Source organism: Salvelinus namaycush, unplaced genomic scaffold (assembly GCF_016432855.1).
Source record: "Salvelinus namaycush isolate Seneca unplaced genomic scaffold, SaNama_1.0 Scaffold22, whole genome shotgun sequence".
Taxonomy (NCBI): Eukaryota; Metazoa; Chordata; class Actinopteri; order Salmoniformes; family Salmonidae; genus Salvelinus; species Salvelinus namaycush.
The window spans coordinates 659,728-686,943 of record NW_024059008.1 but is presented as its reverse complement, the minus strand read 5'-3'; the positions used below and the strand labels follow the sequence as shown (position 1 = coordinate 686,943).

The following is a 27,216-nucleotide window of genomic DNA, read 5'->3' as shown; positions in this document are numbered from 1 at the left end:
TAAATTACACACCTGGGCTAGTAAAATACATTATGGCCTTCCTCTTGCATTTCAAAGATGATGGTACAAAAAAATACAAATAACCTTTTTTTTCTTTGTAATATCTACCAGATCTATTGTGTTATATTCTCCTACATTCCTTTAACATTTATAAACTTCAAAGAGTTTCCTTTTAAATGGTACCAATAATATGCATATCCTTGCTTCAGGGCCTGAGCTACAGGCAGTTAGATTTGGGTCATTTTAGACGAAAATTGAAATAAGGGGCTAATCATTAAGACATTTAAACCCCAAATCTATTTTGCATCAAGAAATGTAAGAAATGTAAGGGATTTCTGCCCTCAGTTCATACAAGAGACCACAGGAAACTTCTTTGATCAGAGGTTAGTTTGTTTAATAAGGATTGCAAGCTGGTTTGCAACCCGGAGTTTACACTTACAGTAATTTGCAAGTAACACACTCAGCTTTCAAGATGGTATTTTCCCTTTTTATCCCCTACTGAGGTTCACCCGCCCAGAGTGATGTCCCTTAACTTTAATAACTTTAATATTTATAAATTCATAATTAACAGTTGCTATGACCAAGATTTCTCTGCTAGGCGGAGTTCAGTATATTGTTATTTGCAGTTAGTTTCCCAATCCTTCTTCCTCCTATTGCTATGATGTGGTAGCAGAAGTAAGTCTGGAACACAGCATCAACAGGAACTGAAAGTATAGTTTCAACAAACATACTTTTGTACAGTTGATCTCTTCATGCACTTGCAAAGTCTCACCATTGATTCTTAATCTCAAAGCTAAAGAAAAACATCAATCATTGTACTTTTGCAATTACAGGTGTTCCTATAATGTACAGATATTATAACATTCCTTTCAGAAACAACCTGTCATTCATCACAAACTTTGTGAATATCTGGGTTTTCCCTCTTCACAATGCAGAAAGACTGAATTTAAGCAGTGGACACCACTCGTTTTTATTACAACACACCTGTCATAAATGTTTCCTTTACTAAAGTAGAGGTTCATTATTATTATTATTATTGCTAAAGGTACTGCATAGGTGTAAACAATTATTTTGCAAGAGTTAGCACTAGTATAGCCTATGTGCAGAAAGTAGTTTTGGATGCATTTTATTGAAGGGAAACAATAACAGTCTAGTTAGTTTAGGCATCATAGCGATATATTCTTATATACTGTACACTGAGGAATTCAGCTACAATATATACTAGTCTTCTCCCATTTTTTAACCATTGCCCCCACCCACAAGGTGTATAAACAACAACAATAAATAATAATAAAATAAGATAATAGATACAAAAACAAATTACCATCCTTCTTTGGGGGGCAGAATTGGCATCTCCTCCTCTTGCCTGCCCGAGCTGCAGCCTCAGGTGGATCAGGACAAGATACAGCCCCCTTATCTCAGCTCACTGGTCACTATAGCAACACCCACCCGTAGCAAGCGCTCCAGCAGGTATATTTCACTGGTCATCCCCAAAGCCAAATCCACCTTAGGCCGCCTTTCCTTCCAGTTCTCTGCTGCCAATTACTGGAACGAATTGCAACAATCACTGAAGCTGGAGACTCATATCTCCCTCACTAACTTTAAGCATCGGTTGTCAGAGCAGCTTACCGATCGCTGCAGCTGTACACAGCCCATCTGTAAATAGCCCACCAACCTACTACCTACCTCATTTTTTTCTGTTTTTTTACACAGCGGTATTTATACCAGTATTCTTACTTGCACATCCTCATCTGCACATCTATCACTCCAGTGTTAATTGCTAAATTGTAATTACTTGGCCACTGTGGCCTATTTATTGCCTTACCTCCTTACTTTTTAATTTTTTTTTTTTTTTTTATTATTTTTTTTTTTTTTTTAATTTCACCTTTATTTAACCAGGTAGGCTAGTTGAGAACAAGTTCTCATTTGCAACTGCGACCTGGCCAAGATAAAGCATAGCAGTGTGAACAGACAACAACACAGAGTTACACATGGAGTAAACAATAAACAAGTCAAAACATGGTAGAAAAAAAGAGAATCTATATACACTCTATATACAATGTGTGCAAAAGGCATGAGGTAGGCAATAAATCGAGTAATTACAATTTAGCAGAGATACTGGTGTGCAAAAGAGCAGAAAAGTAAATAAATAAAAGCAGTATGGGGGGTGAGGTAGGTAAATTGGGTGGGTAGTTTACAGATGGACTATGTACAGCTGCAGCGATCGGTTAGCTGCTCTGATAGCAGATTTTTAAAGTTGTTGAGGGAGATAAAAGTCTCCAACTTCAGAGATTTTTGCAATTCGTTCCAGTCGCAGGCAGCAGAGAACTGGAAGGAAAGGCGTCCAAATGAGGTTTTGGCTTTAGGGATGATCAGTGAGATACACCTGCTGGAGCGCGTGCTACGGGTGGGTGTAGCCATCGTGACCAGTGAACTGAGATAAGGCGGCACTTTACCTAGCATAGCCTTGTAGATGACCTGGAGCCAGTGGGTCTGACGACGAACATGTAGCGAGGGCCAGCCGACTAGGGCATACAGGTCGCAGTGGTGGGTCGTATAAGGTGCTTTAGTAACAAAACGGATGGCACTGTGATAAACTGCATCCAGTTTGCTGAGTAGAGTATTGGAAGCTATTTTGTAGATGACATCGCCGAAGTCGAGGATCGGTAGGATAGTCAGTTTTACTAGGGTAAGTTTGGCGGCGTGAGTGAAGGAGGCTTTGTTGCGGAATAGAAAGCCGACTCTAGATTTGATTTTGGATTGGAGATGTTTGATATGAGTCTGGAAGGAGAGTTTGCAGTCTAGCCAGACACCTAGGTACTTATAGATGTCCACATATTCTAGGTCGGAACCGTCCAGGGTGGTGATGCTAGTCGGGCGTGCGGGTGCAGGCAGCGAACGGTTGAAAAGCATGCATTTGGTTTTACTAGCGTTTAAGAGCAGTTGGAGGCCACGGAGGGAGTGTTGTATGGCATTGAAGCTCGTTTGGAGGTTAGATAGCACAGTGTCCAAGGAAGGGCCGGAAGTATACAGAATGGTGTCGTCTGCATAGAGGTGGATCAGGGAATCGCCCGCAGCAAGAGCAACATCATTGATATATACAGAGAAAAGAGTCGGCCCGAGAATTGAACCCTGTGGTACCCCCATAGAGACTGCCAGAGGACCGGACAACATGCCCTCCGATTTGACACACTGAACTCTGTCTGCAAAGTAGTTGGTGAACCAGGCAAGGCAGTCATTAGAAAAACCGAGGCTACTGAGTCTGCCGATAAGAATATGGTGATTGACAGAGTCGAAAGCCTTGGCCAGGTCGATGAAGACGGCTGCACAGTAATGTCTTTTATCGATGGCGGTTATGACATCGTTTAGTACCTTGAGCGTGGCTGAGGTGCACCCGTGACCGGCTCGGAAACCGGATTGCACAGCGGAGAAGGTACGGTGGGATTCGAGATGGTCAGTGATCTGTTTGTTGACTTGGCTTTCGAAGACCTTAGATAGGCAGGGCAGGATGGATATAGGTCTGTAACAGTTTGGGTCCAGGGTGTCTCCCCCTTTGAAGAGGGGGATGACCGCGGCAGCTTTCCAATCCTTGGGGATCTCAGATGATACGAAGGAGAGGTTGAACAGGCTGGTAATAGGGGGTGCGACAATGGCGGCGGACAGTTTCAGAAATAGGGGGTCCAGATTGTCAAGCCCAGCTGATTTGTATGGGTCCAGGTTTTCCAGCTCTTTCAGAACATCTGCTATCTGGATATGGGTAAAGGAGAAGCTGGGGAGGCTTGGGCGAGTAGCAGCGGGGGGGGCGGGGCTGTTGGCCAAGGTTGGAGTCGCCAGGAGGAAGGCATGGCCAGCCATTGAGAAATGTTTGTTGAAGTTTTCGATTATCATGGACTTATCAGTGGTGACCGTGTTACCTAGCCTCAGTGAAGTGGGCAGCTGGGAGGAGGTGCTCTTGTTTTCCATGGACTTTACAGTATCCCAGAACTTTTTGGAGTTAGAGCTACAGGATGCAAATTTCTGCTTGAAAAAGCTGGCCTTTGCTTTCCTGACTGACTGCGTGTATTGGTTCCTAACTTCCCTGAACAGTTGCATATCGCGGGGGCTCTTCGATGCTATTGCAGTTCGCCACAGGATGTTTTTGTGCTGGTCGAGGGCAGTCAGGTCTGGAGTGAACCAAGGGCTATATCTGTTCTTGGTTCTGCATTTTTTGAACGGAGCATGCTTGTCTAATATGGTGAGGAAGTAACTTTTAAAGAATGACCAGGCATCCTCAACTGACGGGATGAGGTCAATATCCTTCCAGGGTACCCGGGCCAGGTCGATTAGAAAGGCCTGCTCGCAGAAGTGTTTTAGGGAGCGTTTGACAGTGATGAGGGGTGGTCGTTTGGCCGCGGACCCGTGGCGGATACAGGCAATGAGGCAGTGATCGCTGAGATCTTGATTGAAGACAGCAGAGGTGTATTTGGAGGGCAAGTTGGTTAGGATAATGTCAATTAGGGTGCCCATGTTTACGGATTTAGGGTTGTACCTGGTGGGTTCCTTGATGATTTGTGTGAGATTGAGGGCATCAAGCTTAGATTGTAGGACTGCCGGGGTGTTAAGCATATCCCAGTTTAGGTCACCTAACAGAACAAACTCTGAAGCTAGATGGGGAGCGATCAATTCACAGATGGTGTCCAGGGCACAGCTGGGAGCTGAGGGGGGTCGGTAGCAGGCGGCAACAGTGAGAGACTTATTTCTGGAGAGATTAATTTTTAAAATTAGAAGTTCGAACTGTTTGGGCATAGACCTGGAAAGTATGACAGAACTTTGCAGGCTATCTCTGCAGTAGATTGCAACTCCTCCCCCTTTGGCAGTTCTATCTTGACGGAAAGTGTTATAGTTGGGTATGGAAATCTCAGAATTTTTGGTGGCCTTCCTAAGCCAGGATTCGGACACGGCAAGGACATCAGGGTTGGCAGAGTGTGCTAAAGCGGTGAGTAAGGCAAACTTAGGGAGGAGGCTTCTGATGTTGACATGCATGAGGCCAAGGCTTTTTCGATCACAGAAGTCAACAAATGAGGGAGACTGGGGACATGCAGGGCCTGGGTTTACCTCCACATCACCCGAGGAACAGAGGAGTAGTAGGATGAGGGTGCGGCTAAAGGCTATCAAAACTGGTCGCCTAGAGCGTTGGGGACAAGGAATAAAAGGAGCAGATTTATGGGCGTGGTAGAATAGATTCTGGGCATAATGTGCAGACCAGGGTATGGTGGGGCACGGGTACAGTGGAGGCAAGCCCAGGCACTGGGTGATGATAAGAGAGGTTGTATCTCTGGACATGCTGGTCTCAATGGGTGAGGTCACCGCATGTGTGGGGGGTGGGACAAAGGAGGTATCAGAGGTACGGAGAGTGGAACTACGGGGTCCATTGTAAACCAAAACAATGATAACTAGCCTGAACAACAGTATGCAAGGCATATTGATATTTGAGGGAGACATACAATAAGGCATAAAGTAATTGCAGGTCTTGATTGGGAGAGCTAGCTAAAACAACAGGTGAGATAACAGCAGCTAGTCTGCTAACACAGCAACAGCAGGTAAAAATGGCGACGGCTAGGCAGAGAGGGTCGGATTAACTACACACAGATCCTGAGTTAAAGCACAGAGCCGACAGATAAAACACAAATAAACGGAATGGAGTACCATGAATTAATGGACAGTCAAGCAGGCATCAGCTATGTAGCCAAGTGATCATAGTGTCCAGGGGGCAGCCGTAGATGGAGCAGTGAGGCCTCCACTAAGCTAGCCCGCGGCGTTTTAAAGTTAGTAGCCCGGGGGGTGGTCTGCTCAGACGGAGGGGGTCTGCTCAGACGGAGGCCGGTTGAGGGCACAGCGGATGGGGTAATCGTCTGCAGACCAGACGTGGTCGTGTCGACAGAGAATCCAAGCCGGATGGCGAAAGAGAGGTTGTGAATTGTAGAATAGTGTTTGCTAACTGGTGCTAGGTTCGTGATTCAGACAGCTAGTCATGGGTAGCAAGCTAGCAGAAGATGGAGGTCTGTTTTTAGCCACGCCGTGCATTTCCGTCGGTAGATTAGTGGGGTTCCGTGTGGTAGAGGGGACCAATCCAATTGTCAAAATAGTTATAGTGGCCTAAGAAGATTGTTCGATAGACCTGTTCAGATAACAGCCGATATGCTCAGGACAGCTAACGATTAGCGGGCCGCAGTTAGCATATGGGCGTTCAGGTTACGTCGCGATGGAGGGGCCAGTTGAATAACTCCCTCGGGCAGATAACGTCGGTATCCCAGTCGTGAAGGCCCGGTGGGGCTCCGCATCGGCAGTAAAACGGGTCCGGATAGGTGATTGTAGCCCGGGAGTGGCTGATGGAACTCTTCAGCTGGCTAGCTCCGGGATAATTGGTGTTTGCTCCGGAATTGATGTTAGCCAATAGTCACTCGGGATAGCAGCTAGTTAGCTGCAAGATCCCGGTGTAAATGTCCAGAGCTTGCGGTAAAAATCCGGGGATATGGAGAGAAAATAGGTCTGGTATGCTCTGGTCTGAGTCGCGTTGTACGAAACTGGCAATAGTTTTCCGAGCTAAAGGATAGCTGATGAGCGCTAGCTGTGGTTAGCTGAACTACTCACGTTAGCTTGTGAGCTGGCTAACTTCTGGTTAGCTTCTGTTGTAGATTTCGGATACGAGGTGAATAATACCTTTGAGGAAAAAAACAGATCCGCACCACATTTGGTGAGGTGGGTTGCCGGAGAGTGTTTTGAAGTTGAGTTTTTAAGAAGAAAAAATATATATATAAAAAGAAATGCGAAGAAAAATATATAAAATATATATACACGGGACAGGACGAGGACAAAGGACATCTGACTGCTACGCCATCTTGGACATCAGACATACGCCATCTTGGACATACTTAATTTGCACACACTGTATACAGATTTTCTATTGTGTTATTGACTGTACGTTTGTTTATTCCATGTGTAACTCGGTGTTGTTGTTTTTGTCGCACTGCTTTGCTTTATCTTGACCAGGTCGCAGTTGTGAATGAGGACTTGTTTTCAACTGGCCTACCTGGTTAAATAAAGGTGAAATAAAAAAAATAAAAAAACAGCTTTCAGAAGCGCTGCAGAGGCTGCTGTGCAGGGAGGCGTTCCCTTCTTTAGATTGGTGGGGTTACAAGGGCCTTTCCCAGCTGCTCCAGGAACACCCTCCTCTTGTTACGCTTATCAGGCATCCAGGTAGGGTTGATTCATATCACAAAGGCATTGTATGAGGAAACATCAATGAAGTTTTGGAAGATGACCATGGTCCAGCGGGCAGTCATCCTCCTGCAGCTGTTATGGAAGATGACCAGGGGCCAGCGGGCAGTCATCCTCCTGCAGCTGTTATGGTAGATGACCAGAGGCCAGCGGGCAGTCATCCTCCTGCAGCTGTTATGGAAGATGACCAGGGACCAGTGGGCAGTCATCCTCCTGCAGCTGTTATGGAAGATGACCAGGGGCCAGCGGGCAGTCATCCTCCTGCAGCTGTTATGGAAGATGACCAGGGACCAGTGGGCAGTCTCCTGCAGCTGTTATGGAAGATGACCAGGGGCCAGCAGGCAGTCATCCTCCTGCAGCTGTTATGGAAGATGACCAGAGGCCAGCGGGCAGCCATCCTCCTGCAGCTATAAGTTCCAATCACCTTGTCCAGGTTGTCCACGCCTCCTTTGTTGTGGTTTTAGTCCAGGATGATGGCTGGTTTCCTGTCTTCATGATCACTGATCTCAGCTGTTTTGTGCAGTGTGCTCAGGGGGAGCATATTCTTGTTCCTCTTTGGGAGGTAAGAAACTAGATTGGTGGTGGGGGTGAAGACTTCTCTCCCCCTTGTTGCGAGGAGTGCAGGGGGAGCTCAGGCTTGTTCTTTCTAACTGTGCTAACCATGGTGATCTTCCTCTTCAGGAGTTGCTGGCTGAGTTCAATCAGTAGCACACATAATCTCCATTTCTCATTGTGTGTGTGCGTGTGTGTGTGTATTTGTGGTTTTTGTGGTGTGTACATGATTTTATAACAGCAGGGTCAAAAATGATGAACAAAGGAGATGTTTCACTTTTTCTAACGTTGGCGTCACTCTAGGAAAAGTCATCATAAGTCATCAAGTTGAAAAAACATCATTTAGGGGTTTTTCTCTGCTGTTAAACATAGTGGCAGGTCGTGTTTTACCCTTAAGACAACACAAGGGTTAAACACACTGTGTTTGTCTATTGTTGTGACTTAGATGAAGATCAGATCAAATGACCAATAAAATAAAATAAATATACTGTATAAATAAATATATATAAAATATATACAGAACCAGTCAGAAGTTTGGACACACGGTTTTTCTTTATATTTACTATTTTCTACATTGTAGAATAAAAGTGAATACATCAAAACTATGAAACAACACATATGGAATCAAAATATATTGATGGGAGACAAGACTACAGTCCCATTACCCCCCTACTGACCTGGCTGAGACAAGACTACAGTCCCATTACCCCCCCTGCTGACCTGACTGAGACAAGACTACAGTCCCATTACCCCCCCCCCCCCCCCCTGCTGACCTGGCTGAGACAAGACTACAGTCCCATTACCCCCCTGCTGACCTGGCTGAGACAAGACTACAGTCCCATTACCCCCCCTGCTGACCTGGCTGAGACAAGACTACAGTCCCATTACCCCCCCCTGCTGACCTGGCTGAGACAAGACTACAGTCCCATCACCCCCCCTGCTGACCTGACTGAGACAAGACTACAGTCCCATTACCCCCCCCCCCCCCCCTGCTGACCTGGCTGAGACAAGACTACAGTCCCATTACCCCCTACTGACCTGGCTAAGACAAGACTACAGTCCCATTACCCCCCCCCCCCCCCCCCCTGCTGACCTGGCTGAGACAAGTCTACAGTCCCATTACCCCCCTACTGACCTGGCTGAGACAAGACTACAGTCCCATTACACCCCCCCCCCCCCCCCCTGCAGACCTGGCTGAGACAAGACTACAGTCCCATTACCCCCCCCCCCCGCAAACCTGGCTGAGACAAGACTACAGTCCCATATTCTCATGACCTCTCTATCTCCCCCATCTCTCTATCTCGCTCTCTTTCTCTTTGTAAAATCTGTGACTTCCAGCCTCTCTGAGTGTCAGTCCTGACAGATCTCAGTTCTATAAATATGAGTCTGTCTCTCTGAGCTGTGAGGTTCAGGGGAACTCTGCTGGATGGAGAGTGGTGAGGAACTCATCGAGAGGAATCCTTTCAGAGTGTAATACTGACTGGGGAAAACAACAAGGGTCTTCATGCATCGTGTCACTAATACCATCACACAGTGGAGTGTACTGGTGTGAGTCTGGGTCTGGAGAACACAGCAATGCTGTCAACATCACAGTACCTGGTATGTCCACAAACACCATCTACTAACGTTATAGTGTTTAGTGGTGCATCTGGTTTCAGATAGCTGATGTTATGTTTATATATGATGTTTATATATTATATACAGCTGGTGCTGTGATCCTGGAGAGGCCTGTTCATATATGATGTTTATATATTATATACAGCTGGAGCTGTGATCCTGGAGAGACCTGTTTATATATGATGTTAATATATTATATACAGCTGGAGCTGTGATCCTGGAGAGACCTGTTTATATATTATATACAGCTGGAGCTGTGATCCTGGAGAGACCTGTTTATATATTATATACAGCTGGTGCTGTTATCCTGGATAGACCTGTTTATATATTATATACAGCTGGAGCTGTGATCCTGGAGAGACCTGTTTATATATTATATACAGCTGGAGCTGTGATCCTGGAGAGACCTGTTTATATATTATATACAGCTGGAGCTGTGATCCTGGAGAGACCTGTTTATATATTATATACAGCTGGAGCTGTGATCCTGGAGAGACCTGTTTATATATTATATACAGCTGGAGCTGTGATCCTGGAGAGACCTGTTTATATATGATGTATATATATTATATACAGATGGAGCTGTGATCCTGGAGAGACCTGTTTATATATAATGTTTATATATTATATACAGCTGGAGCTGTGATCCTGGAGAGACCTGTTTATATATTATATACAGCTGGAGCTGTGATCCTGGAGAGACCTGTTTATATATGATGTTTATATATTATATACAGCTGGAGCTGTGATCCTGGAGAGACCTGTTTATATATGATGTTTATATATTATATACAGCTGGAGCTGTGATCCTGGAGAGACCTGTTTATATATGATATTTATATATTATATACAGCTGGAGCTGTGATCCTGGAGAGACCTGATTATATATGATGTTTATATATTGTATACAGATGGAGCTGTGATCCTGGAGAGACCTGTTTATATATGATGTTTATATATTATATACAGATGGAGCTGTGATCCTGGAGAGACCTGTTTATATATTATATACAGCTGGTGCTGTGATCCTGGAGAGACCTGTTTATATATTATATACAGCTGGTGCTGTGATCCTGGAGAGACCTGTTTATATATGATGTTTATATATTATATACAGCTGGTGCTGTGATCCTGGAGAGACCTGTTTATATATGATGTTTATATATTATATACAGTTGGTGCTGTGATCCTGGAGAGACCTGTTTATATATGATGTTTATATATTATATACAGCTGTCCCTGCAGTATCCAAGTCAGATGAAGGACTCTACAAGTGTACCAACTCTGAAGGAGAATCACCAGAGAGCTGGATGACTGTGACAGGTGAGAATATGAGAAACCTTGACATTCAGATTATCTGGTTCTTCTTTACACTGTTAAGTGGTGCTGAAACCTGCATTATAAACTGGGTGGTTCTTCTTTACACTGTTAAGAGGTGCTGAAACCTGCATTATAAACTGGGTGGTTCTTCTTTACACTGTTAAGTGGTGATGAAACCTGCATTATAAACTGGGAGGTTCTTCTTTACACTGTTAAGTGGTGCTGAAACCTGCATTATAAACTGGGTGGTTCTTCTTTACACTGTTGAGTGGTGCTGAAACCTGCATTATAAACTGGGTGGTTCTTCTTTACACTGTTAAGTGGTGCTGAAACCTGCATTATAAACTGGGTGGTCCTTTACACTGTTAAGTGGTGCTGAAACCTGGATTATAAACTGGGTGGTTCTTCTTTACACTGTTAAGTGGTGCTGAAACCTGCATTATAAACTGGGTGGTCCTTCTTTACACTGTTAAGTGGTGCTGAAACCTGCATTATAAACTGGGTGGTTCTTCTTTACACTGTTAAGTGGTGCTGAAACCTGCATTATAAACTGGATGGTTCTTCTTTACACTGTTAAGTGGTGCTGAAACCTGCATTATAAACTGGATGGTTCTTCTTTACACTGTTAAGTGGTGCTGAAACCTGCATTATAAACTGGGTGGTCCTTCTTTACACTGTTAAGTGGTGCTGAAACCTGCATTATAAACTGGGTGGTCCTTCTTTACACTGTTAAGTGGTGCTGAAACCTGCATTATAAACTGGGTGGTTCTTCTTTACACTGTTAAGTGGTGTTAAAACCTGCATTATAAACTGGGTGGTCCTTTACACTGTTAAGTGGTGCTGAAACCTGCATTATAAACTGGGTGGTTCTTCTTTACACTGTTAAGTGGTGCTGAAACCTGCATTATAAACTGGGTGGTTCTTCTTTACACTGTTAAGTGGTGCTGAACCTGCATTATAAACTGGGTGGTCCTTCTTTACACTGTTAAGTGGTGCTGAAACCTGCATTATAAACTGGGTGGTCCTTCTTTACACTGTTAATTGGTGCTGAAACCTGCATTATAAACTGGGTGGTTCTTCTTTACACTGTTAAGTGGTGCTGAAACCTGCATTATAAACTGGGTGGTCTTTCTTTACACTGTTAAGTGGTGCTGAAACCTGCATTATAAACTGGGTGGTTCTTCTTTACATTGTTAAGTGGTGCTGAAACCTGCATTATAAACTGGGTGGTTCTTCTTTACACTGTTAAGTGGTGCTGAAACCTGCATTATAAACTGGGTGGTTCTTCTTTACACTGTTAAGTGGTGCTGAAACCTGCATTATAAACTGGGTGGTTCTTCTTTACACTGTTAAGTGGTGCTGAAACCTGCATTATAAACTGGGTGGTTCTTCTTTACATTGTTAAGTGGTGCTGAAACCTGCATTATAAACTGGGTGGTTCTTCTTTACACTGTTAAGTGGTGCTGAAACCTGCATTATAAACTGGGTGGTCCTTTACACTGTTAAGTGGTGCTGAAACCTGGATTATAAACTGGGTGGTTCTTCTTTACACTGTTAAGTGGTGCTGAAACCTGCATTATAAACTGGGTGGTCCTTCTTTACACTGTTAAGTGGTGCTGAAACCTGCATTATAAACTGGGTGGTTCTTCTTTACACTGTTAAGTGGTGCTGAAACCTGCTTTATAAACTGGGTGGTTCTTCTTTACACTGTTAAGTGGTGCTGAAACCTGCATTATAAACTGGGTGGTTCTTCTTTACACTGTTAAGTGGTGCTGAAACCTGCATTATAAACTGGGTGGTTCTTCTTTACACTGTTAAGTGGTGCTGAAACCTGCATTATAAACTGGGGGGGTTCCAGCCCTGAATGCTTATTGGCTGGAAGCAGTGGTATATCAGACCGTCTTCCACTGGTATGACAAAACATTTATTTATTTGCTAAAATAGTCAAAAGCTCATCTTCTCATGACCTTGTCTCTCCCTCTCTCTCTCAGATCTCTCTCTTCCTGCCTCTCTGATTGTCAGTCCTGACAGATCTCAGTTCTTTAAATATGAGTCTGTCTCTCTGAGCTGTGAGGTTCAGGGGAACTCTGCTGGATGGAGAGTGGCGAGGAACACATCGAGAGGAAACCTTTCAGAGTGTAATACTGACTGGGGAAAACAACAAGGGTCTTCATGCATCGTGTCGCTAATACCATCATTCAGTGGAGTGTACTGGTGTGAGTCTGGGTCTGGAGAACACAGCAATGCTGTCAACATCACAGTACATGGTATGTCCACAAACACCATCTTCTAACATTATAGTGTTTAGTGGTTCATCTGGTTTCAGATACCTGATATGTTTATATATGATGTTTATATATTATTTACAGCTGGAGCTGTGATCCTGGAGAGACCTGTTTATATACGATGTTTATATATTATATACAGCTGGAGCTGTGATCCTGGAGAGACCTGTTTATATATTATATAGAGCTGGAGCTGTGATCCTGGAGAGACCTGTTTATATATGATGTTTATATATTATATACAGCTGGATCTGTGATCCTGGACAGACCTGTTTATATATGATGTTTATATATTATATACAGCTGGAGCTGTGATCCTGGAGAGACCTGTTTATATATTATATACAGCTGGTGCTGTGATCCTGGAGAGACCTGTTTATATATGATGTTTATATATTATATACAGCTGGATCTGTGATCCTGGACAGACCTGTTTATATATGATGTTTATATATTATATACAGCTGGAGCTGTGATCCTGGAGAGACCTGTTTATATATGTTTTTTATATATTATATACAGCTGGAGCTGTGATCCTGGAGAGACCTGTTTATATATGATGTTTATATATTATATACAGCTGGAGCTGTGATCCTGGAGAGACCTGTTTATATATGATGTTTATATATTATATACAGCTGGTGCTGTGATCCTGGAGAGACCTGTTTATATATTATATACAGCTGGAGCTGTGAACCTGGAGAGACCTGTTTATATATGATGTTTATATATTATATACAGATGGAGCTGTGATCCTGGAGAGCCCTGTTTATATATGATGTTTATATATTATATACAGCTGGTGCTGTGATCCTGGAGAGACCTGTTTATATATGATGTTTATATATTATATACAGATGGAGCTGTGATCCTGGAGAGGCCTGTTTATATATGATGTTTATATATTATATACAGCTGGAGCTGTGATCCTGGAGAGACCTGTTTATATATGATGTTTATATATTATATACAGATGGAGCTGTGATCCTGGAGAGCCCTGCCCTTCCTGTGACTGGGGGAGATTCTGTGACTCTGCGCTGCAGATATCAGGGAACTCCCTCTAATCTCACAGCTGATTTCTACAAAGATGGATCCTTCATCAGGACTGAGACTACAGGAGAGATGACCATCCCTGCAGTATCCAAGTCAGATGAAGGACTCTACAAGTGTACCAACTCTGAAGGAGAATCACCAGAGAGCTGGATGACAGTGACAGGTGAGAATATGAGAAACCTTGACACAGATTATCTGGTTATTCTTTACACTTAAGTGGTGTTAAAACCTGCATTATAAACTGGGTGGTTCTTCTTTACACTGTTAAGTGGTGGTAAAACTGAAATTGTAGCGCTCCAAATTCAAACTACAGAAATATCAATATTCAACCTTCACAAAAATATAAGTGTAAGACATCAAAATAAATCTTATCTTCTTGTTAACTTCACTGCGCTACGGATCCCTTTTACGGGATCACTTTCCTAAACAACCGCTAGAATTGCAGGCCGCCAAATGCATAAATATTACAAAAAATATTTATAATCATGCAATCACAAGTGAAATATACCAAAACACAGCTTAGCTTGTTGTTAATTAACCTATCGTGTCAGATTTTGAAAATATGCTTTACAGCGAAAGAAATGTAAGCTTTTGTGAGTGTATCAATCAATGGTACAACAGCTAGCCCCAAATTAGCTTGGTCACGAAAGTCAGAAAAGCAATAAAATGAATCGCTTACCTTTGATAATCTTCGGATGTTTGCACTCACGAGACTCCCAGTTACACAACGAATGTTATTTTTGTTCGATAAATATTACTTTTATCACAAAAAAATTATGTTGAGAAAACCAAAGCCTTGTTCCGGTCGACAAATTCCAAAAATTATCCGTAATGGTCGTAGAAACATGTCAAATGTTTTTTATAATCAATCCTCAGGTTGTTTTTAACAAACATAATCGATAATATTTCAACCGGACCATAACCTATTCTTTAGGAGAGAAAAGGAAAATGGGGAGCTCCTCTCTCGCGCGCAGGAAACATTCAGAGGACACCTGACTACTTATGAAACATCTCGCTCATTTTTCAAAATAAAAGCCTGAAACTATGTCTAAAGCCTGGACACAGCCTGAGGAAGCCATTGGAAAAGGAATCTGGTTGATACCCCTTTAAATGGAAGAAAGACGGGCCAGGAAACACAGATTAAAAAAAAAATCACTTCCGGGTTAGATTTGATCAGGTTTTCGCCTGCATAATAAGTATTGTTATACTCACAGACAATATTTTGACAGTTTTGGAAACTTTGGAGTTTTTTTTAAGAGGTTAACCTTTTAGCGCTAGGGGTCATAATCTTTTTTTTTCTTAAAATAACGTTCCCAAGGTAAACTGACATTTTCTCTGGCCCAGACGTAGAATATGCATATCATTTACAGATTAGGATAGAAAACACTCCAATGTGTTGGTAACTGTCTGTTTAGGTGAAACCAGGGTACCCAGGAAGACACACCAAGACCAATTAGGTGAGTTTCTACATTACAACACAACAGCTGCAGGGGTCACAATATGGTTTTCTGAACACAGTGTGTACTATATTATGTTACCTCTTAGTAGATGTAGGATGGATTAGAGTCAACTACCACAATATGGTATTCTTAACACAGTGTGTACTATATTATATCTTAGTAGAAGTAGAAAGTAGGAGGGATTGCGACCTGTATACCCTTGTTGGCTGGCCCTCACAACATACTCGTCGCCAAACCCACTGGCTCCAGGTCATCTATAAGTCTCTGCTTGGTAGCATATAAAGGCCTGCCTTATCTCAGCTCACTGGTCACCATAGCAACACCCACCCGTAGCACGCGCTCCAGCAGGTATATCTCACTGGTCACCATAGCAACACCCACCCGTAGCACGCGCTCCAGCAGGTATATTTCACTGGTCACCATAGCAGCACCCACCCGTAGCACGCGCTCCAGCAGGTATATTTCACTGGTCAACATAGCAACACCCACCCGTAGCACGCGCTCCAGCAGGTATATTTCACTGGTCACCATAGCAACACCCACCCGTAGCACGCGCTCCAGCAGGTATAATTCACTGGTCACCATAGCAACACCCACCCGTAGCACGCGCTCCAGCAGGTATATTTCACTGGTCACCATAGCAACACCCACCCGTAGCAAGCGCTCCAGCAGGTATATTTCACTGGTCACCATAGCAACACCCACCCGTAGCACGCGCTCCAGCAGGTATATTTCACTGGTCACCATAGCAACACCCACCCGTAGCACGCGCTCCAGCAGGTATATTTCACTGGTCACCATAGCAACACCCACCCGTAGCACGCGCTCCAGCAGGTATATTTCACTGGTCACCATAGCAACACCCACCCGTAGCACGTGCTCCAGCAGGTATATCTCACTGGTCACCATAGCAGCACCCACCTGTAGCACGCGCTCCAGCAGGTATATTTCACTGGTCACCATAGCAACACCCACCCGTAGCACGCGCTCCAGCAGGTATATTTCACTGGTCACCATAGCAACACCCACCCGTAGCACGCGCTCCAGCAGGTATATTTCACTGGTAACCATAGCAACGCCCACCCGTAGCACGCGCTCCAGCAGGTATATTTCACTGGTCACCATAGCAACACCCACCCGTAGCACGCGCTCCAGCAGGTATATTTCACTGGTCACCATAGCAGCACCCACCCGTAGCACGCGCTCCAGCAGGTATATTTCACTGGTCACCATAGCAACACCCAACGGTAGCAGCAGGTATATTTCACTGGTCACCATAGCAACACCCACCCGTAGCAGCAGGTATATTTCACTGGTCACCATAGCAACACCCACCCGTAGCAGCAGGTATATTTCACTGGTCACCATAGCAACACCCATCACTGGTCATCCCCAAAGCCAACGCAGCCCTCCCAGTTCTCTGCTGCCAATGACTGGAACGAATTGCAAAAATCACTGAAGCTGGTGACTCATATCTCCCTCACTAACTTTAAGCATCATCTGTCAGAGCAGCTTAACGGTATCTGCACCTGTACACAGCTCATCTGTAAATAGCCCACCCAACTACCTCATCCCCATACTGTATTTATTTAAAGCCCATCTGTAAATAGCCCACCCAACTACCTCATCCCCATACTGTATTTATTTACAGCCCATCTGTAAATAGCCCACCCAACTACCTCAACCCCATACTGTATTTATTTATAGCTCATCTGTAAATAGCCCACCCAACTACCTCATCCCCATACTGTATTTATTTATAGCCCATCTGTAAATAGCCCACCCAACTACCTCATCCCCATACTGTATTTATTTACAGCCCATCTGTAAATAGCCCACCCAACTACCTCATCCCCATACTGTATTTATTTATAGCTCATCTGTAAATAGCCCACCCAACTACCTCATCCCCATACTGTATTTATTTACAGCCCATCTGTAAATAGCCCACCCAACTACCTCATCCCCATACTGTATTTATTTATAGCCCATCTGTAAATAGCCCACCCAACTACCTCATCCCCATACTGTATTTATTTACAGCCCATCTGTAAATAGCCCACCCAACTACCTCATCCCCATACTGTATTTATTTATAGCCCATCTGTAAATAGCCCACCCAACTACCCCATCCCCATACTGTATTTATTTATAGCCCATCTGTAAATAGCCCACCCTACTACCTCATCCCCATACTGTATTTATTTACAGGCCATCTGTAAATAGCCCACACAACTACCTCATCCCCATACTGTATTTATTTAAAGCCCATCTGTAAATAGCCCACAACTACCTCATCCCCATACTGTATTTATTTATAGCCCATCTGTAAATAGCCCACCCAACTACCTCATCCTCATACTGTATTTATTTATAGCCCATCTGTAAATAGCCCACACAACTACCTCATCCCCATACTGTATTTATTTATAGCCCACCCAACTACCTCATCCCCATACTGTATTTATTTATAGCCCATCTGTAAATAGCCCACCCAACTACCTCATCCCCATACTGTATTTATTTATAGCTCATCTGTAAATAGCCCACCCAACTACCTCATCCCCATATTATTATTTTTTTGCACCCCAATATCTCTTCTTGCACATCTCACTCCAGTGTTAATGCTAAATTGTAATTATGTTGCATCTATGGCCTATTTATTGCCTTACCTCCCTACTCTTCTACACACCGTGTACAGATTTTTCTATTGTGTTATTGACTGTACGTTTGTTTATCCCATGTGTAACTCTGTTGTTTTTGTTGCACTGCTTTGCTTTATCTTGGCCAGGTCGCAGTTGTAAATGATATATATATTCTGAACACAGTGTGTACTATATTATGTTACCTCTTAGTAGAAGTAGAAAGTAGGATGGATTAGAGTCAACTACCACAATATGGTATTCTGAACACAGTGTGTACTATATTATATTACCTCTTAGTAGAAGTAAGAGGAGAACATAGCCTGTGTATTGATAATTAGTAAATATCCCATGTATTGATAATTAGTAAATATCCCAGGTATTGATAATTAGTAAATAGCCCAGGTATTGATAAGGAGAAAATAGCATGTGTATTGATAAGGAGTAAATAGCCCAGGTATTGATAAGGAGAAAATAGCCTGTGTATTGATAAGGAGTAAATAACCCAGGTATTGATCATTAGTAAATAGTATTGATCATTAGTAAATAGCCAACTGGTACTGTAGCACAGTATTGACTAGTAAATCATCTGATATGATTTCCATTTCTAAGTGGTTCTGTATTGGATAAGTAAATACATGGCCACACTGATGAACTACTTCTGTGTTGAACAGGTGATCATGTTGAAGAAGAGTGAGGCTGAGATCACCTGATCACCATAACAACCATCAGAATGGAACTCATGGAATTCTAATATAGAACTGTGAGTCACAATGCTGTATGTTGTTACATTGTAGCTCCACCTGCTGGAACAATAGTGGCATTTGATCAAATGTGATCTATTAACTGATACATGTATTATTCTGATTGGAATGTGTTTTAATATAATGTGTGTTGTATTATTCATTCAGCAGCTTTAACATCAGTCATATACTGGTCATATACTGTATAGCATTATGGTTGATACATTGTAAATGCCTTAACTTTTCATGTCTATACAGATCAACTGATAGGTGTTTAGGTTCAGGCATTATTGTTACAGGTTCAGTATAATGTTATACCGTTACATGTTACAGAGATAGAAAACATACAGGAGAGGAGAATTATATTATAATTATTATCTTTATTTTCCCATTTTGGTCTCTATAGTAATTCATCATGATTTGATTTAAACATGAAACTAACGTAGTCCTGTTTGTGCAAAACCATTATTTTTCAATTAATCATCTAGCTAAGATTGCTTTTGTCTTTCTATCATATAGAATTAAATAAATGATTTTCCTCAATCATGTAGCCTGTTTTTTTATCTGTTCTGAATGACATCAAAACAACTCAGTTTTTAAATTCATTCACTTCCCTTTAAGTATCTTCTAAATACTCCATTCCAGGTTTCCCCTACAGCCCCCAGGACCTTGAGTATCTTCTAAATGCTCCATTCCAGGTTCCCCCTACAGCCCCCAGGGCCTTGAGTATCTTCTAAATGCTCCATTCCAGGTTCCCCCTACAGCCCCCAGGGCCTTGAGTATCTTCTAAATGCTCCATTCCAGGTTCCCCCTACAGCCCCCAGGTCCTTGAGTATCTTCTAAATGCTCCATTCCAGGTTCCCCCTACAGCCCCCAGGACCTTGAGTATCTTCTAAATACTCCATTCCAGGTTCCCCCTACAGCCCCCAGTCATTTCTGCCATACTGCTCACAACTCTCTATTCAACTGACAGTGAAAGTCACATTTATTTCATATGATCAATGTTCTTGGCACCAAGTTGTTGTAAATGTAAATATTTACTACAGCCTACTTGTTGTCCAGTGAAAAGTTTAGCTGTAAATCTTGGTGGGTCAAGCCACTACACAACACAACACTAAACAAAACATTAACTGCACTATAATGGTGAAAAACGGTGTCCACAAACTGTTAGGGCCTCCATTAAGCTGTCCCAACAGCAGAGCTTTCTTTTCAGTACCATGGAGTGAATCCTTACCTCCGCTACCCCAGAGCCTCAGCGGAGCCTTGTCTGGCAGAGAAACAATTCATTCAACCTGATTTACTGCCGTTTTAAAAAACATAGCTGATATGGCTGACTTGTAAGGGATAGTCATTTCGCTAGCGACCCACAACGACAACATCCGGTAAAATTGCAGAGTGCGAAATTCAAAAAACAGAAATGCTCATAATAAACATTCATAAAACATACAAGTGTTATACATCGGCTTAAAGATGAACTTCTTTCCAGCCTGTCAGATTTCAAAAAGGCTTCATGCGATTATCTGAGGACAGCACACAAAACCATACAAACATTTTCCAGCCAAGTAGAGGAGTCACAAAAGTCAGAAATAGCGATAAAATGAATTACTTACCTTTGAAGATCTTCATATGGTTGCATTCACAAGACTCCCAGTTACACAATAAATGTTTGTTTTGTTCGATAAAGTCCCTCTTTATATCCAAAAAACTGTTTTGTTGGCTCGTTTTGTTCAGTAATCCACTGTCTCAAAGGCAGTCACAACAGGCAGACGAATACATCCAAAAAGGACTAGTAAAGTTTGTCAACATGTCAAACGATGTTTTATTATTAATCCTCAGGTTGTATTTTGTCTAAATAATTAATGATATTTCAACCGGACAATAGCGTGGTCAATATAAAGGAAAAACAACAAACAGCGCGCTCTCGCTAGCGGGACGCCTATCCCTTACATATATGTTTTAAAAAGGAGCGTGCAGCTCGTGCACCAAACAGCTCTGGGACTTTCCACTCATTCAAAGTGGTCATTCTCCCTAATTTTTCAGAATAAAAGCCTGAAACAATGTCTAAAGACAGTTGACATCTAGTGGAAGCCATAGGGGATGCAATCTGGGTCCCTTTATATGGTTGTCATGACGTTGGCCTGTGGGTAAGGTTTATGACCCCCCCATAAATTCCTTCCTCCCTCTCTCTCTTGAATACGCTCTATATTTTCCGCTGGCTGCCCCTCCACCACAGAAAGCACTGAGCTAGGCTGAAACACCTGCATTTTGGAGCTGCCTTACAAACATGGTCTCTTTTTTCATTCGTATGTGGTTTTATTGACTGGCCTTCATGTCTTAAAGTAATGATGGACTGTTGTTTCTTTTTGCTTATTTGAGCTGTTCTTGCCATAATATGGAGTTGGTATTTTACCAAATAGGGCTATCTTCTGTATACCACCCCTACCTTGTCACAACACAACAATCAACACTGTTTCCATAAACACTGAGCAGACGTTGTTGTTGGTGTCAGGAGAGGAGAATGGCTGCCGTTATATCGGGGACGTAGGTCTGTGTGTCTTGTAAGGATCCAACGGCGAGTGGGTAATCTGCATCCAACGCACAATCGAGCCATCGAGCCAACGCACAATCACTGGATATTAACTACAATCTATGATCACGTATATCCTACCAACGGGACATAAAAACATGTAATATCTTGTGTTTCACTGAGTCGTGGTTGAGTGAAGACATGAATAACATACAGATGACAGGTTATACACTGTATCAGCAGGATAGAACAGACACCTCTGGTAAGATAAGGGGTGGCAGGTTATACACTGTATCAGCAGGATAGAACAGACACCTCTGGTAAGATAAGGGGTGGCAGGTTATACACTGTATCAGCAGGATAGAACAGACGCCTCTGGTAAGATAAGGGGTGGCAGGTTATACACTGTATCAGCAGGATAGAACAGACACCTCTGGTAAGATAAGGGGTGGCAGGTTATACACTGTATCAGCAGGATAGAACAGACACCTCTGGTAAGACAAGGGGTGGCAGGTTATACACTGTATCGGCAGGATAGAACAGCAGTCTCTGGTAAGACAAGGGGTGGCGGGTTATACACTGTATCAGCAGGATAGAACAGCAGCCTCTGGTAAGACAAGGGGTGGCTGGTTATACACTGTATCAGCAGGATAGAACAGACGCCTCTGGTAAGATTTTTATTTATTTATTTCACCTTTATTTAACCAGGTAGGCAAATTGAGAACAAGTTCTCATTTACAATTGCGACCTGGCCAAGATAAAGCAAAGCAGTTCGATACATACAACAACACATAGTTACACATGGAGTAAAACAAACATACAGTCAATAATACAGTGAAAAATAAGTCTATATACAATGTGAGCAAGTGAGGTGAGATAAGGGAGGTGAAGGCAAACAAAATATATATAAAAATAAATAAAAATATAAAAAGGCCATGGTGGCGAAGTAAATACAATATAGCAAGTAAAAAAACACTGGAATGGTTGGTTTGCAGTGGAAGAAAGTGCAAAGTAGAGATAGAGATAATGGGGTGCAAAGGAGCAAAAATAAATAAATGAATACAGTAGGTAAAGAGGTAGTTGTTTGGGCTAAATTATAGATGGGCTATGTACAGGTGCAGTAATCTATGAGCTGCTCTGACAGCTGGTGCTTAAAGCTAGTGAGGGAGATAAGTGTTTCCAGTTTCAGAGATTTTTGTAGTTTGTTCCAGTCATTGGCAGCAGAGAACTGGAAGGAGAGGCGGCCAAAGTAGGAATTGGTTTTGGGGGTGACCAGAGAGATATACCTGCTGGAGCGCGTGCTACAGGTAGGTGCTGCTATGGTGACCAGCGAGCTGAGATAAGGGGGGACTTTACCTAGCAGGGTCTTGTAGATGACCTGGAGCCAGTGGGTTTGGTGACGAGTATGAAGCGAGGGCCAGCCAACGAGAGTGTACAGGTCGCAGTGGTGGGTAGTGTAAGGGGCTTTGGTGACAAAACGGATGGCACTGTGGTAGACTGCATCCAATTTATTGAGTAGGGTATTGGAGGCTATTTTGTAAATGACATCACCGAAGTCGAGGATTGGTAGGATGGTCAGTTTTACAAGGGTATGTTTGGCAGCATGAGTGAAGGATGCTTTGTTGCGGAATAGGAAGCTAATTCTAGATTTAACTTTGGATTGGAGATGTTTGATGTGAGTCTGGAAGGAGAGTTTACAGTCTAACCAGACACCTAGGTATTTGTAGTTGTCCACATATTCTAAGTCAAAGCCGTCTAGAGTAGTGATGTTGGACAGGCGGGCAGGTGCAGGCAGCGATCGGTTGAAGAGCATGCATTTAGTTTTACTTGTATTTAAGAGCAATTGGAGGCCACGGAAGGAGAGTTGTATGGCATTGAAGCTCGCCTGGAGGGTTGTTAACACAGTGTCAAAAGAAGGGCCAGAAGTATACAGAATAGTGTCATCTGCGTAGAGGTGGATCAGAGACTCACCAGCAGCAAGAGCGACATCATTGATGTATACAGAGAAGAGAGTCGGTCCAAGAATTGAACCCTGTGGCACCCCCATAGAGACTGCCAGAGGCCCGGACAACAGACCCTCCGATTTGACACACTGAACTCTATCAGAGAAGTAGTTGGTGAACCAGGCGAGGCAATCATTAGAGAAACCAAGGCTGTCGAGTCTGCCGATAAGAATACGGTGATTGACAGAGTCACAAGCCTTGGCCAGGTCAATGAATACAGCTGCACAGTATTGTTTCCTATCGATGGCGGTTACGATATCGTTTATGACCTTGAGCGTGGCTGAGGTGCACCCATGACCAGCTCTGAAACCAGATTGCATAGCGGAGAAGGTATGGTGGGATTCGAAATGGTCGGTAATCTGTTTGTTAACTTGGCTTTCGAAGACCTTAGAAAGGCAGGGTAGGATAGATATGGGTCTGTAGCTGTTTGGGTCAAGAGTGTCCCCCCCTTTGAAGAGGGGGATAACCGCAGCTGCTTTCCAATCTTTGGGAATCTCAGACGACACGAAAGAGAGGTTGAAGAGGCTAGTAATAGGGGTGGCAACAATTTCAGCAGATAGTTTTAGAAAGAAAGGGTCCAGATTATCTAGCCCGGCTGATTTGTAAGGGTCCAGATTTTGCAGCTCTTTCAGAACATCAGCTGACTGTATTTGGGAGAAAGAGAAATGGGAAAGGCTTGGGCGAGTTGCTGTGGGGGGTGCAGTGCTGTTGACCGGGGAAGGGGTAGCCAGGTGGAAAGCATGACCAGCCGTAGAAAAATGCTTATTGAAATTCTCAATTATAGTGGATTTGTCGGTGGTGACAGTGTTTCCTATCTTCAGTGCAGTTGGAAGCTGGGAGGAGGTGTTCTTATTCTCCATGGACTTTACAGTGTCCCAGAACTTTTTGGAGTTTGTGTTGCAGGAAGCAAATTTCTGCTTGAAAAAGCTAGCCTTGGCTTTTCTAACTGCCTGTGTATATTGGTTCCTAGCTTCCCTGAAAAGTTGCATATCACGGGGGCTGTTCGATGCTAATGCAGAACGCCATAGGATATTTTTCTGTTGGTTAAGGGCAGTCAGGTCAGGAGAGAACCAAGGGCTATATCTGTTCCTGGTTCTAAATTTCTTGAATGGGGCATGCTTATTCAAGATGGTGAGGAAGGCATTTTAAAAAAAATATCCAGGCATCCTCTACTGACGGGATAAGATCGATATCCTTCCAGGATACCTCGGCCAGGTCGATTAGAAAGGCCTGCTCGCTGAAGTGTTTCAGGGAGCGTTTGACAGTGATGAGTGGAGGTCGTTTGACCGCTGACCCATTACGGATGCAGGCAATGAGGCAGTGATCGCTGAGATCTTGGTTGAAAACAGCAGAGGTGTATTTGGAGGGCAAGTTGGTTAGGATGATATCTATGAGGGTACCCGTGTTTACGGAATTGGGGTGGTACCTGGTAGGTTCATTGATAATTTGTGTGAGATTGAGGGCATCAAGCTTAGATTGTAGGATGGCTGGGGTGTTAAGCATGTTCCAATTTAGGTCGCCTAGCAGCACGAGCTCTGAAGATAGATGGGGGGCAATCAGTTCACATATGGTGTCCAGAGCACAGCTGGGGGCAGAGGGTGGTCTATAGCAGGCGGCAACGGTGAGAGACTTGTTTTTAGAGAGGTGGATTTTTAAAAGTAGAAGTTCAAATTGTTTGGGAACAGACCTGGATAGTAAAACAGAACTCTGCAGGCAATCTTTGCAGTAGATTGCAACACCGCCCCCTTTGGCCGTTCTATCTTGTCTGAAAATATTGTAATTAGGGATGAAAATGTCAGAATTTTTGGTGGTCTTCCTAAGCCAGGATTCAGACACGGCTAAAACATCCGGGTTGGCAGAGTGTGCTAAAGCAGTGAACAAAACAAACTTAGGGAGGAGGCTTCTAATGTTAACATGCATGAAACCAAGGCTATTACGGTTACAGAAGTCATCAAAAGAGAGCGCCTGGGGAATAGGAGTGGAGCTAGGTACTGCAGGGCCTGGGTTCACCTCTACATCACCAGAGGAACAGAGGAGGAGTAGGATAAGGGTACGGCTAAAAGCTATGAGAATTGGTCGTCTAGAACGACTAGAACAGAGAGTAAAAGGAAGTTTCTGGGGGCGATAAAATAGCTTCAAGGAATAATGTACAGACAAAGGTATGGCAGGATGTGAATACAGTGGAGGTAAACCTAGGTATTGAGTGATGATGAGAGAGATATTGTCTCTAGAAACATCATTGAAACCAGGTGATGTCATCGCATATGTGGGTGGTGGAACTGAGAGGTTGGATATGGTATAGTGAACAGGGCTAGAGGCTCTACAGTGAAATAAGCCAATAAACACTAACCAGAACAGCAATGGACAAGGCATATTTACATTAAGGAGAGGCATGCTTAATCGAGTGATCAATAAGGGTCCAGTGAGTAGAGGTTGGTTGGGGTCACGGCGATCCAGACAGCTGGCCGGGTAGATGGCTGTCGGTAGCAAGATAGCATAGGATGGAGGTCTATTTTTAGCCACCTCGTGCGTTTCCGTCGGTAGATTAGTGGGGTTCCGTGTGGTAGAGGGGATCAATCCAATTGGCAAAATAGTTATAGTGACCCAAGAAAAATTGTCCGATATACTTATTCAGATAGCAGCCGATAAGACAGCTAACGATTAGCGGGCCCCAGATGAGCGTTCAGGTAACGTTGCGACGGAGGTGCCAGTTGGATAACTCCCTCGGGCAGATAATGTCGGCAGTCAGTCGTGAAGGCCCGATGGGGCTCCGCATCTGCAGCAACAACAACAAAAAAAACATACATACCACACATTCCCTACTATCTGCCTCCTCGATTCATAAAGCGTCTCTGAATCAGTGTTAGGATCTAGGATCAGTTCTAAACCTTATAATCATAATGAAAGAGATTACATAGACAGGGGGACCTGATCCTAGACCAGCAGTAGTCTGAGACGCTTTAAGAATACGAGACCAGATGTTTGAGCTACTGCCAAGGGCTCAACCCTTTTCTCCTTTTAGGGGCCCGGTGAGCTATGGTTTCACCTCCTCGGGGGAATGTTTACATTCAAACTAGCACTATAGAATTGACTGCATTAGCGTCAGTCAGTGGCGACCCGTTATTCAGGGGCTAGACTGGTCACCAATCAGACTGGTCACCAATCAGACCTGTTAGAGGTGTTAAAGGGGTTACTAGACTGGTCACCAATCAGACCTGTTAGAGGTGTTAAAGGAGGTACTAGACTGGTCACCAATCAGACCTGTTAGAGGTGTTAAAGGAGTTACTAGACTGGTCACCAATCAGACCTGTTAGAGGTGTTAAAGGGGTTACTAGACTGGTCACCAATCAGACCTGTTAGAGGTGTTAAAGGGGTTACTAGACTGGTCACCAATCAGACCTGTTAGAGGTGTTAAAGGAGATACTAGACTGGTCACCAATCAGACCTGTTAGAGGTGGTAAAGGAGTTAGAGGGGGATAGGTTGGTAAAGTGTAGTACCGTATTAATATCCTGTTTCTGCTGTTTCTATTTAACATATATAAATAAAGGGTGACAATAACACTGAAACAAAGCAGTGGTGTTTTTCCCTCATGTCCCCCTCACACATAATACTGCCTGAATTACACCACATAATACTGCCTGGATTACACCACATAATACTGCCTGGATTACACCACATAGTACTGCCTGAATTACACCACATAATACTGCCTGGATTACACCACATATTACTGCCTGAATTACACCACATATTACT

General features: G+C 43.4%; 1 protein-coding gene across 1 annotated transcript; it reads left to right on the top strand.

The window, feature by feature from the left end:
- The first annotated feature begins 10,670 nt into the window (after positions 1 to 10,670).
- On the top strand, positions 10,671 to 19,159 carry LOC120038427 (Fc receptor-like protein 5). The gene is made up of 5 exons (XM_038984195.1): positions 10,671 to 10,751; positions 12,725 to 13,013; positions 14,005 to 14,247; positions 15,500 to 15,541; positions 18,861 to 19,159. Exons 1-5 carry the CDS (start codon positions 10,737 to 10,739, stop codon positions 18,881 to 18,883), a joined length of 612 nt encoding a protein of 203 aa, XP_038840123.1. The 5' UTR covers positions 10,671 to 10,736; the 3' UTR covers positions 18,884 to 19,159.
- Positions 19,160 to 27,216: the final 8,057 nt, after the last annotated feature.

What these genes read in the sequence shown, in the direction of transcription:
- LOC120038427 (XM_038984195.1), top strand. An exon ending in GAGCTGGATGACAGTGACAG is followed by an intron (nt 14,248 to 15,499) that starts GTGAGAATATGA and finishes CTGTCTGTTTAG; the next exon opens with GTGAAACCAGGGTACCCAGG. An exon ending in GACACACCAAGACCAATTAG is followed by an intron (nt 15,542 to 18,860) that starts GTGAGTTTCTAC and finishes TGTGTTGAACAG; the next exon opens with GTGATCATGTTGAAGAAGAG.